At 42.0% G+C, this 14,116-nt stretch overlaps 1 protein-coding gene across 1 annotated transcript in view; it reads right to left on the bottom strand.

Moving 5' to 3' along the window:
* Positions 1-14,116, bottom strand: part of dock1 (dedicator of cytokinesis 1) — a 361,518-nt gene that overhangs the window by 269,740 nt on the left and 77,662 nt on the right. The window contains exons 18-19 of the mRNA XM_033984239.2: positions 5,050-5,147; positions 1,109-1,198 (exon numbers count right to left, since the gene is read on the bottom strand). Coding sequence (XP_033840130.1) covers positions 1,109-1,198; positions 5,050-5,147 — 188 coding nt within the window. The remainder of the gene's footprint in view (positions 1-1,108; positions 1,199-5,049; positions 5,148-14,116) is intronic.

Here is a 14,116-nt window from a genome sequence, read left to right on the forward strand (position 1 = left end):
TGGCTGTGTAACTGTGTATCTCCTGATAAACGAAGATTTTAAAACGATCATAGCTTTTAATTTACCCAGTCGAGGGCCACATAAAATGATGTGGAGGGCCACATTTGGCTCGTGGGCCTTGAGTTTGACACATGTGCTTTATAGTATTACCATGTTCACACCACAGTCTGTATAAAGAAGGGGACTAAGTGAGTGTGACGTCATCCACAGCATTCAGCTCCGGTAAAATGAAGCTAATCGAGGCTAGAGCAGTTATAGCGGGGAATTTGGAGCCGAGTTCCATATTGGGAATTCCGACCGCGAGTATCATAGCAACCAAAGAGCCAATCCCGAGCGAGGCTGTTGAAGGTAACGCCCCTTCCCGCCTGCATCGATGGTTTATTCGTGAGTGGACTCTTAGCAACGCTGTCAATCAAACCTGTTGCTAACGTTAACGGGAGTAAGTTAGCCCCATTTTTAGTCAATTTTTTCCTGTTTACTTTTATTTCTATTACTATTTTTGCCTATTTTTGTATATGTTTGGTAAAGTATTTTTTTCATAGTTGCTCCCGGTCATTTTTGCTCAACAGCCAAACTCTTTAAACAGCGTGAGCTCGGTGCTGCCCCCTGCTGGCACACCTATGCTGGATCCTTTAGCTTTTTGTGAGTTTATCTTCTGTTTTTTTGACCTGGTGAGTTTGGAAGTTATGTTTTGGTTCCGTATTTTGTGTAGGGACAGTTTATGTGTTGTTTTTTGTCCGTTAAATGAGAACAGCAGTATACAGTTGGCCTCGCTTGTGCTCATTTGGTCAAGGTTTTTCTCCAAAGTCTTTAACAATCAAGGAAAAAAAAGCCTTATCTGTGTTTCCTGTCTCCATTAAATATATTTTCATCCACTTTCAGGTCATAACAACATCACACTTCTGAATATATCCATTTAATTTCATTCAAAACCGGATCTGTCAGACATTTTGAACTTCCTAACACAAATAAGTCACTCTTCCACCTCAGAAATATTCAGGACAAATCAAATGGAAAAGGCCAACTGAAAGAGGCCAGACGGGAGAACGCGTCTGACAACGTAACACATTTCATCTGCTGTAACGTTCAGACAGGAGCAGAGTCTTACCAAGGCGTCGAAGACTAACGTGTCAAAGGTGTCGCTGTCGGAGTTTTCCATCATGATGTTGAACAGGGCGTCCAGAGTGTCCTGCAAGAACTGAACACACACACAGCACAAGCGTTAATGCTGCGTAAATACTGCGTTAATGATGGGTTAAGGCTGCGTTAATTACGGGTTAAAGCTGGAGAGTGAAGCAGTAAACTGAGAGGTACGTAGACTACGGTAAAGGGATAAGGGCTGCTACAAGCAGGTATCTGATTATGGACAATGGTGTGAATGCAGATTTGAAGGTAGTAAAAATAAAAATAAACACTTCTCACCCTGGACATGGACTATTTGAGCCACTTCCCTCTGGCAGGAGGCTACGGTCCATTGGGACCAGAACCTCTCGTCATAAGAACAGTTTCTTCCCCTCTGCCGTTTGTCTCATGAATACTTTATAATATTTGCACAAAACTGGACATTTTATTTCACCGGTCACTTTAATAAGTCATGTTTGCACTGTTGTTCTGATGCTGCTGTTGTATATATTTTCTACCTTTAAGTATTTTATTTTATTTATTTATTTTTTTTAAGCATATCTTTTTTAACTTTGAACTGTGTTCACAAACGATGGCAATAAAAGGATTCTGATATTGATAATTAGACACATACTTTTTTTTCTCAGTGTCTGAAACCAGAAATCAGACTAAACCTTTCCTGTTTTAGGTCCATTAGGACTATCAAAATTATTTCTATTTGCTAAATCCCAGATTAATGAGAGAAGGATTTTTTTGGGACAATTTTTCATGACTTTCTTCAATATTTCATTAGTATTTGGCATTACAGTTGTCCCTCATTATGTCGTGGGTCACCTTTCGCGGCCTCGCTGTTTTGCAGATTTTTTCGTGCAATTTTGCATGCTTTTTTTTTAGTATGAACGTGCATTGTGTTGTGCGTCCTGATTGGCTGAGGGACTGTAGACCATTGTCCATCAGTCTCCTCCGTGCCGTGTCTCCTGTACAGTACAAGAATGAGTTCAGCTAGATTTACATAAACGTTGGATCACAGTGTGACTCTGAAGTGCTGTATGTTTGCAAGTTTTCTCCCCGACAAAACCCACAATGTCGATAAAACGTTCTGCACCGACAAAGGCACCGACGAAGGTTTGAACTTTATGTTTAAACAAGAGAGAAAAGTGAGAAAATGTTAACGCCTGTGTGAGAAAAGTGTATAAAGTGTGTGGTGAGAGGTTTTACAGCAAAAAAACATATAGAATAAATGTAAAAAATAAAGCTGATACTTCGCGGATTTCACCTATCGCAGGATATTTTTAGAACATAACTCCCACATTAAACGAGGGACCACTGTATTGGCTTTGAAGAAAGTAATAAAAAATTGTGTTAAATAAAAATTCTTCTCTCATTATTCTGACATTTAGCAAATAGAAATAATTTGGATAATCCTAATGGACCTAAAACGGGAAAAGTTTAGTCTGATTTCATGTCAAACAGTGAGGGAAAAAAGTGCATGGGTATTTTTATATAGTGACAAGTAGTGACTTTGGTTAAAGTTAGGATCAGTCTCTATGAAATGAACGCAAGTCAATGTAATGTAGTGTGTGTTTGTGTGTGTGTGTGTGTGTTTTAACATGAAACTCACGTAATTTTTGTGAAACCATCATGTGATTTTGAGAGAGTATCATGTCAAAATGTGATAATGCTGATGTTTCTTTCGTTCAGATTTGGCAGTTGTACGCTGATATTAAATTGTACAGATTGTAAAATGACAAATTATGCGATAAAGAATAAAGTTTGGGTTGTCCATGACTGTCCAAATCGACTCAACTTCTCTAAATCTGTGATCGTCTGTTCAAGTCTTGTTTTGATGACGTATTTCAGTTGAAGAAAAAAAACAAAAAAAACAAAACAAATAAACCAAAAAACGAGCGGGCGTAGGCAGAAAGAGAGAGGGCGCTGGAGGGCAAACAGCACGCAGAGATGCCAACACCGGTCACATTTTTATACAGCGGGGGTAAGGTGGGGGTTAAGTGTCTTTGCCAATAGACACAACAACAGCATTCATCTGTGGGAGCTGGAATCACACCGCCAACCTGTGGGTGAGTGGATTTAACCGCTCAACCAGTGCCAAAAGGTTGTCATACTTAAACTTAACTTGCGTGTGAGATGGATAGTGTTATGTCTGGAGTTTAAACAGCTGAACATGAAAACTGTTTAACGTCACTAGTCCTACTGATGTTTATGTCGAGAGCGGGATTCGAACCACCAACCTTCAGATCAGTGGGTATACAAAAGGTTGTCATACTTTCATACCGTTTAAACCTCTTCTCCCATACTTAAATTTTGCATAAGATAGAGAGACAACTTAATTTCTGGGGTTTAAAACGTCAACCTCACCCGTCTGATTGGTACAACACAATATTTCCCACGCACAGAGATGCTATTTCCGTCATTTTTGTTGGATTAAACCATTTTGAAATAATGGCGTTCAGGTGCTAGCTTTATCCTTTCTATATACATAAACACAGGTGGGTCGCGGTATTATGCTAGGGCCAAAAATACCACATATCCCTGGGAGGAACATAAAAAGATGGTGGCACAAACAGCGACCCGCCGCCCTGTCCCGCAGACGAGCAGCTGTGAAATCAGTTGTGAAATTGGTGCCAAGGAGCTGTGGCTTTTAGGGGAAAATGGAGGTTTTGTTTGAACGCATTGTTTATGTCAGCAGCTGCTGGGAGCCGTCACTCTCATCAAAACGCAGACACAAAATAGGTGTTTGTGATGATAGACTAAAAATGTGTAGCGTCGGGGGGTGAATGCTAATGCTAATGGTTCATATGGTTCAGAAAGAGGTGGAGGTGAAGGCAGTTGGAGACATTTAGAGGCGTAGACGGAAAACTATATGGGACAAGGCGAAACTACTGATATAGAACTTTTTATTTATCGTTTCCTATCACTGAATAGTCGTTTTTGTGTTTTGAACCGACCGCAGACTCTGTCCCAGGACGTGTTTCTGTGTCATGATGTCACAGAAAGGACATAAAGGGCGGAGCTAAATGATCAAACTAAAACATGGTCCTGACTCACAGTTTGAAATCAGGTGCAAACCAGGTCTAAAATAGGACTAAAACAGGTCTAAACCAGGACTAAAGCAGGACTAAAGCAGGACTAAAACAGGTCTAAAACAGGACTAAACCAGGACTAAAGCAGGACTAAAGCAGGACTAAAACAGGTCTAAAACAGGACTAAACCAGGACTAAAGCAGGACTAAAACAGGTCTAAAACAGGTCTAAACCAGGACTAAAACAGGTCTAAAACAGGACTAAAACAGGTCTAAAGCAGGTCCAAACCAGGACTAAACCAGGATTAAACAAGGACTAAACGGGGACTAAAGCAGGACTGATCCGGGACTAAAGCAGGATTAAAGCAGGTCTAAATCAGGACTAAACCCGGACTAATCGGGGACTAAAGCAGGACTAGATGACAAATTTCAGATCTCTGATCTGACAATAAAGTATTATCTATCTATCTAAACCAGGACTAAACGAGGTCTAAAGCAGGACTAAAGCAGGACTAAACCAGGATTAAACAAGGACTAAACGGGGACTAAAGCGGGACTGAACCAGGTCTAAACCAGGTCTACACCAGGACTAACCAAAGACTAAACCAGGACCATATCTAAGTCACCTCTGTTAAACAAAAATCATATCTATTACGCATTTTTCATTCCAGTTCATATATAACATGCAAACTTCTAAGACAAAAATGTGCACGTTCACAAAAATCAGTCCTAAAGCCGAGCAAGCGACCAACAAAATCATGCACGTGAACACCAGCGCTGTGAGTTAAATGTACAATAAAAACCTCCTTTCACTGTTCGAAAATCAATCCATGGTCATAATGTAATGCTCCATTGGTTAAAACGTAAATCAAAACATAAAACGTTACCTTGACGACCTCTCCGCCCTCCACCTTCATGAGCTGACGTAGATTCTGTTGGAGGAGGCTGGTGTTGGAGCGCCATTTGAGCAAGCCAAGAAGATCCACTACAAACACACAACAAACGACATGGATCAGAAAACAGCGCAACATGGACGCAAAAATAACTCAAATCAGTCAAAACTAATCAGACTGATGCGTTTGAGCACCACATTCACTTTATACAAGCTTTAACTCAAGAACTCTTAGGGGAATTAAGAAAAATGGACTCCATAGCAACAAGATTTCACAGTAATTGGATTTACAATAGATGAGCTCATACGTTTCAATGTTTCTAATGGGTTCGTTTCTTGGTTTTCTTTACTTATTTTACCTGGGACGCGACCTCCTGATGTTTGAGAGTTGGACAAACAGTAAAAATGTTGGAGCCGTTTTTTAAAATGTATGATTTGGATTGAGTTTGTATATCATAAAGTCAAAGTTTTATACCTTACAGACGCATGAGCCAAACCAATATTGTAAAAAGTAAACCAAGAGCCATAAAAATCCTAATATCTCCCTATAATAACGTCTTGGAAATATACAGCAGCAGTCAAAGCGCTTTACAATGCAACTGAACTGTAGCCACAGCTGCCCTGGGACTGACCACAGACAGTATCACAGTATCATAGCAACCAAAGAGCCAATCCGGAGCGAGGTTGTTGAAAGTAACGCCCCCTCCCGCCCGCAACGCTGTGTGATTTGTGAAGATTTGTGATTTGTGGGGTGAAGTGTCTTGCCTAATGTGACAACGATATAAGGACTGGACCGAGATGGGATCGAACCACTGACCTCTGGGTTGGTGGGCAAACGCACAACTACTAAACCACCACTGCCCAGTTTTCACACAAGGGTCAGAACAGTCTTTTTAATATTTCTGCAACTAGGAATGTGTTTGTGGTGTGTGTTGTTTCAAAATCGATACTGAGGAAACCAAAGTGAATGCTGCTTTTTTAGTAGTATAATGTCATTTTCATGCACAAAATAAAAGTACTTTCTGTATCTTAGCGTTGCGTCTTGTATTTGTTCTGGTACGGCTCATACTCACACTAAAACTCCAACTGGAAAAGTCAAATTTTGTCCTATTAATGTCATTTTTTGCAGTATCGGTATTCGTTAGTATGAGAGTTTCGATACTTTTGACAACCCTAGTGGTGAGATGACAAAACAACAGCAGCTCAAATACATTAAAAGTCTCTCCTCAAAAACAGACCTGGAGTTGTGTTTTGTTTCATTCACACATGTTTGAGTAACTCTTTATTATTAGTCTGTCTACATTTCCAAAGCTCAAAATGCTCTGTTCCACCTTGTGATGTCATCAAGTGGTAGTTTTCAAGTTAACAGCTTTAGTTCAGTAGATATATATAAAAAAAATTCCAGGTCTGAAATCATCCAAATGATTCTAAATGAAGTGAAGTGAAGATGTATGGAGTTTAAAAACACAGTGGAGCACTTCCTGTATTACCACATAATGACATCACAAAGTGGAACAGAGTGTTTTCAGTTTGGGAGAAGAACTCAGTCTAAATGTGCAGAGTTTGTGTGTTAAACAATGAAACAAAACACAACTCCAGGTCTGTTTGTGATGAGGAAACAACATTAGAACATTAGAGATCAGAGAATAGTGTCATATGGAAACTTTAATAAAACTTGGACACTCCTCAAATGAAAAGTTCAGACAGATTAAACTCTGCGGATCTCTCAGATTTTGTCTCTCTCTTTTCGGCTCAGAGCTCTGCGACGCTCGGCTGGTTCTGGAGCAGCCAGTGAAGCGGTGACACAGTGACGAATGCTGATCATCTACGAACCCGACAGCCAATCAGAGCGCAGTCATGTGACTAAAGGACGACGCACTGGAGACTCCCTCCTCGAACAAAACAACGATTTAAAGGAGGTGTAAGGGTTTTATCTGCTCTTCTACTGTGAAGGTAAAGTAAGGATTAAAGTAAGGATTAGTTTAGTTTAGTTTGTTTTGTGGTTATAATGTCTTTCTTATTCTGTAAAGCAGGACTAAACTAGAACTAAACCAGGACTAAACCAAGACTAAACTAAGACTAAACCAGGTCTAAATCAGGACTAAACTGGGACTAAACCAGGACTAAACTAGAACTAAACCAGGACTAAACCAAGACTAAACTAGAACTAAACCAGGACTAAACCAAGACTAAATCAGAACTAAACCAGATAAGCTTACCTTGCACTGTCTAAAGAGCAAAACTCCAAATTCTCCAAGTTATTCAGTACTACTGACCAGAACAAACTAAAAACATCATGAAACTGGCTCAGATCTGTTTTTACTGCGCATACAGTCAAAAGTTTGGACACGCCGTCTCATTCAGTGTAGTTTTTATGTATTTCTATGTTATATATATATACAGAATACATCAAATGTATGAAGATATATGGAATTATGTAGTAAATAACTTTTAAATAAATTATTGCTATTACTAGTCCAATGAGGTTCATCGTAGTAATAGCAGTAGCAGTCACAGTAGTAGTAGTAGCAGCAGTAGTAATAGTAATAGTAGTAGTAGCAGTGTTAACAGTAGTAGTAGTTGTTGTCGCAATAACTAGTAGTAATAATAGTGTTACTCGCAGTAGTGGTAGCAATAGCTAGCGGTAGTAATAGTAGTAGTAGTAGTAGTAATAGTAGTAATAGTAGTAGTAGTAGTAGTAGTAGTAGTAGTAGTAGTAGTAGCAGTAACTAGCAGTAGTAATAGTTGTAATGTCGTAGTCGTTGGTGGCGTAGTCATAGTAACAAAACAACATTATAACATAGAAACCAGCGTTTAAAGTAAAATATAATTTAAATAAAAAAGAAGTACTACGGCTATAACTGGCACAAACATATTTTTGTTTCTTTCCCAAAGTTTTTATTTCTATTATTCAAGAGTGTCCCGAGGTGCAAGGAGACTTATACAATATTTACAGGACATTTTTAAGGCAACACTTTTGGGGCTTTGGTTTTTGACACGGGGCAAAAACACTGGTGTAAATGATCCATTGGACCTTGAGTTGGGCTGAAAAGCTCTTTTAAAATGAATGAGGAGTCAGTCTGTGGAGGGGGGAGTTCACATTGTTCACACTGATAAAATGTCCAACCCTGACCTGGGATTTAGCCCGTTCATCTTTAGGGTCATGTGAGCTGAAGTCAACCCCAGTGTTTTAAAATGGAGTCATACATAGCACAATAGGCAACGCCAGTTTATCTGTATAGCACAACATAAAGTAATTCAAAGTGTTTTACAGAATAAGAAAAACGTTAAAATGACAATACAAACAAATGTTATTGATTTGATGTGGCTGTTAAAGTTCAAGTCTGAGTCCATTATTACACCTAGATTTTTAGCCTGATTTGAAGGTTTTAGAGAGAGAGACTGGAGGAGACTGCTCACACTTTCTCTTTGTTTCTGTGGGCCAAAGATGATGACTTCAGTCTTGTTTTGTTTTTAGTCTTGTTTTTTATCCACACACTGATCTGTTGGATGCAGTGGCAGAGTGAATCCACTGGTCCATATTAACCTGTAGATATTGAACAATAGGGGTCCCAGGATTGACCCCTGGGGCACCCCACAGGTCAATATACCCAGAACGCTGCTGCTCAGGTCCTGACTAGAAGCAGGAAGTACTTCACTCATGTGTCCTGTGGCTCAGGTCTCTGGCTCCTGTGGCTCAGAGAATAGACTTTAAAGCAGCTCTGTGTGAACAAGTCTCTCCATGGACCAGCACCAGAGAACATCTCCCACATGTTAGAGCCACATGAACCATCTCACACTCTGAGGACTTCAGGGCCCGGCCTCCTGCTGGTCCCTGAGTCAGGACTAAACCAGAACTAAACCAGGACTAAACTTGGACCAAACCAGGAATAAACTGAGACTAAACTACAACTAAACTGGGACTAAACATGAGGAATCAGTGTTTCATTTTTCTGCAGCTAAAACCTGGATCATTCTTCCTGAAGAATGAGACAGACCTCAACTTTGACAATGTTTAAATCCAGGCTCCAAACTGTTCTGTTTATCTGTGAATATGAATGAAAAGGTTTTATTCTGCCTCTTCTCTTTTAATGTTAATTTGATGATTATTTATGTTTTGATTGGTTGTATTGTGATTTTAATGTCTTTCTTATTCTGTAAAGCACTTTTTAATTACTTTGCATATGAATTGCGCTGTACAAATACATTTCCCTTGCCATTACCAGCACAGATATTATGAAATGAATATATATTAATGTTTAATTAATAAAAGTGGGTGAAATTAAATAGAAAAAAATATATAGCTTTGTCCGGTGCCATGACCTGTTCGTCTCCATGGAGATCTATACGTTTAATACAATACTGCGCAATGACGGTGAAGGAACATCAACCAGAAAAGTTACATACTGAACCTTTAAATTCCTCCATTCTAAGCTCCAGTTTTACAATTAATAAAACTGGATCTTAGAATGAGGGAAAGAGCGAGCTAATTTTGACCACCGGCGTGTCCAGCAGCACTGCCCCTTGCTGGTAATTTTCACTGACTTTATCTGTATCAAAAACATTAGCGAATAAATACACTCTTTATTCAAAACGACCGGGGCTGTGCGCAGTAAAACAATGATTTCAATTCCAGTCTGTAGCCTGCAGTCATGTCACTTCTTCGCTCTCCTCCCAACTGTGTAAAAAATGGAGAAAAAGGAACGTAACAAGGGACGGGTTTAATTAAAAGTAGTATAGAGCGGTGTTGCATGCAGATTTTGAAGAAGTCTCAGAGCTGAGCAAGTACAACTATACTCTTTGCATTTTCACTTTGGGGCTGACCAACGCGAGATAAATCCAAGTTTGCAGGGATTTTCATTTCGATTTTATGCCAGATGCCCTCCCTGATACACTTTACAACTAGTAACAAATGGTTTTTAATAGCGCTTTTTATACAGCGCTTTAAAAAAAATGCGTAACCAATAGCAACACAGCCAAGTTACGGCAAGGTTAGCCTGCGGTCGTGTCACTTCTTCTTACTTCTCTTAAAATAGGAGAAAAAAATACTGTAACGAGGGACTGGTTTAATTAAAAGTATAGAGCGATCTTGCATACAGATTCAGAAGCAATCTCTCCTCTTTGCATTTTCACTTTAGTCCGCAGTGTTGTGTATAGGTATGGATTTTATGTTGGATGCCCTTCCTGAAATAAATTGCGATGCACTATTTGGGCTCGGGTTTAATGCGAACAAAGCTGACGTGATATCAAGGCTAAACGATTAGGGAGTTGACATTTTTCTAACTGCGATTTGATCCATTCACATTCATCGCCGTTTTGGAGCGAATGAATGTATAATAACGATTGTGTAAGTTTAGTTTAGTCTTTGTACTTTGTCCTTCAAATAGAGACAAAAAGTAGACACGTAAAGCTCATAAAAGCAGATGTTGTGGATGTGAATGCATTGGAAGCGCATGAGATCATTATTCTTACACTGTATATACGAAAAACTGCTTTTGGTAAATGGTAAACGGTCACATATTTAAGGCTCAAATCACTCACCCATGTTTATGTCTACAGTGGGATTCGAACCATAAACCTTCGGGTCAGAGGACAAACACTGAGCTACCCGACGTTGTTTTTGTTGGATGTATAAACATAATAGATTCTTTTGCATTTAAAGATACCATCTGGAAGTTTATTTTAATTTAACAGTGGATGGTAGATGTGAAATTTGTTGCCCCTCACTCCTCCCCTCACCTGGCCCCGCCCCTTACCTGGTCACGCACTCCTCCCCTCACCTGGCCCCGCCCCTTACCTGGTCACGCACTCCTCCCCTCACCTGGCCCCATCCCTCACCCCTCCCTCAACTGGCCCCTCACTCCTCCCTGGAGCTGGGCCTGCTCCTCACCCTTCCCTAACATGGCCCCGCCCCTCACTCGGCCCCGCCCCTCACCTGGTCCCTCACCACTCCCTCACCTGGCCCCCCACTCCTCCCCCCAGCCGGGTCCGACCCTCACCCCTCCCCCACCTGGTCCTGCCCCTCACCTGGCCCAGCCGCTCACCCAACCCCACCCCCCACTTGGCCCCTCACCCCTCCCTCACCTGGCTCCCCACCTGGCCCCTCATCAGCCTCACCTCTCTGCTTTTCTTGTGTCAAGCCACAGTTAGCGCACTATCAGCCAGCAGTAAAGTAGACACCATCTAGTGGTGATAAGCCAAAATACAACAAGGAAGAGTCGGCGAATCTAATTACAAACGGTAGCTTTAAAACACAGAATAATTCAAATGTGTCAGTAAATTGTAAATTGTCACATTTTTTATAAAGTGCTTTTACGTCAAGGAACCCCTCACCCATTCACACTCACACCTTCACACACACACACACACACACACAGATACACCCCGACACACACAGACACACACAGATACACACAGACACACACAGCAGCTTTCCAAATCCATATTCCGTCTGACTTGTGACGTTGCGCAAAGGGACGATCAGAATTCACAAAAGTCCTTAAGCTTTTACACACAAGACAACAATGATGTAATGCTTCTGCAGAAACGAGGGCAGGTTTAAGAGGCTTTAGAGCCATGATAGGATTTGTAAACATGTGTCAGTGTCAAGACAGAGCCAGAGTCTGCGTAATCCACGGGCACACACACAGAGGGCACACAGAGGGCACACACACACAGAGGGCACACAGAGGGCACACACACACAGAGGGCACACACACACAGAGGGCACACACACACAGAGGGCACACACAGAGGGCACACAGAGGGCACACACAGGGCACACACACAGGGCACACACACAGGGCACACACACACAGAGGGCACACACACACAGAGGGCACACACAGAGGGCACACAGAGGGCACACACAGGGCACACACACAGGGCACACAGAGGGCACACAGAGGGCACACAGAGGGCACACACAGAGGGCACACACAGAGGGCACACACAGAGGGCACACACACAGGGCACACACACAGGGCACACACACACAGAGGGCACACACAGAGGGCACACACACAGAGGGCACACACACAGGGCACACACACAGAGGGCACCCACACACAGAGGGCACACACACACACTCAGGGCACACACGCACACACACACACACACAGAGGGCACACACAGAGGGCACACACACACACAGGGCACACACACACAGAGGGCACACACACACCCCCACAGGGCACACACACAGGGCACACACACAGGGCACACACACAACGCACACACGACACACACGGCACACACACACACGACACACACACACAGGGCGCACACACACACACACAGAGGGCACACACACGACACACGCACAGGGCACACACACGACACACGCACAGGGCACACACACAGAGCACACACACACAGAGCACACACACACAGAGCACACACACACAAAGTGCTTCCTGCTCTTCTCTGCCCTAAGGGAGAAAAACAACTGTACAGCAGATAGACAGATGTAAACAGAGACGGAGTGACAGGAAAGATGGATGGAAGGAAAGTGGAGTGAGGAGGAGAAAGAAAAAGAGGAGAGAGAGGGAGAAGTGTGAGAGAGAAGGTGGAGTGAATGAGGCTTGAGTAACAGAGAGAGAAAGAGCTAGAGAGAGAGAGAGAGAGAGAGAGGGGAGGGAGAGACAGAAGGGAAAGAGGAGGGAGGGGGAGGGGAGAGAGAGCTAGAGAGAGGAGAAAGATAGAGAGAGAGTGAGAAAGAGATAGAGAGAGGGGGAAAGACAGAGAGAGGGAGAGAGGAAGACGTGCAAGAGAGAGAAGGTGGAGTGAATGAGGCTTAAGTAAGAAGAGAGAGAAAGGAGAGAAAGAGCGAGAAGTGAGAGAGAGGAGGGAGGGGAGGGGAGAGAGAGGGAAAGAGGGAGAGAGAGAGGAGGGAGGTGAGGGGAGAGAGGGAAAGAGGAAGACAGAGGGAGAGAGAGCTAGAGAGAGGAGGAAAGAGAGGGAGAGAAGAAAAGCAGAGAGAGAAAGAGTAAAGAGAAAGAGTTAGAGATGGGTCAGAGAGGAAGAGAGGAAGGAGAGACAGAAAGAGAGGGAGGGAGGGAGAGCGAGGGAGGGAGGGAGAGAAGGAGTGAGAGATAGATCAGAGAGTAGAGAGAATGAATGAGAGCGAGGGAAAAAAACGGGAGAAAGGAGAGGTGGAGAGAGAGAAAGGGACAAGTGGCTTAGAAAGGTTGATGAATGGAGAGCTCTTGATAGAGTAACAAAAGAGACATTTAGCAACAAAGAGAGAAATAAAACCTAAGTGTGAACGCGTGCTGATGTGGAGGCTCATCCTGTGTCACTGCTCAAACGAGGACGAGCGACGGCATTTAAAATAATGAAGGAAGAGGAAGTCTCCATCGGTATCTAAGCAACGCATCAGACAACGACCTCTGTGGAACCTGACCTGCTTCAGATGAGCCGTACAGAACATATTTGGTCACTGAAGAACAATAGTAAAAGTTGAAAAATTGAGGGAAACACATTTATAATTATATATAACTTTTAAATACAGATGTTGAAGTGAATGTATTTCAAAATTAAGAAAGATTTATTTCATTTATCGACTAATTTTGTAGATAAATAATGAAAATTGCAAAGTATCAGAGCTTTATTTTCATGGTCATCAGGTTTCGGTCACTAGGCAACATTTTGAGGACTTTTCACCATTCAAAACTTAGAATATTTGGTTTTGTATAGTTAATCGCCATGGCAACGGTTTTGTTTTTCATCATTTTAAAACCCATGGACATGAGCCAATTGTTTCTATGGTGAATTGACTTCCTGATTCATTCTACAACATCAGAGGGGCCAGCGCTTAGCAACGCTGTCAATCAAACCTGTTGCTAACGCTAGTGGGAGGGACCTAAGAGAAAGAAGGCGCCTGATTTGTCTGTTATTAATGTTCATATCTTGATTTACAGACACAATAGTGAAATAAAAAAAACAGGATCATGTAGAGCGGGTTAATACGAACATTTTAAGACCAAAATGACGAGTCTGACAGCAGCAGTTACAGAGAGAGGGGCCACAGTTTTTCAATAGAAAGTGAATTAAAGCCAGAG

The sequence above is a fragment of the Periophthalmus magnuspinnatus genome, chromosome 19 (genome assembly GCF_009829125.3).
Source record: "Periophthalmus magnuspinnatus isolate fPerMag1 chromosome 19, fPerMag1.2.pri, whole genome shotgun sequence".
In the NCBI taxonomy this organism is placed as follows: Eukaryota; Metazoa; Chordata; class Actinopteri; order Gobiiformes; family Gobiidae; genus Periophthalmus; species Periophthalmus magnuspinnatus.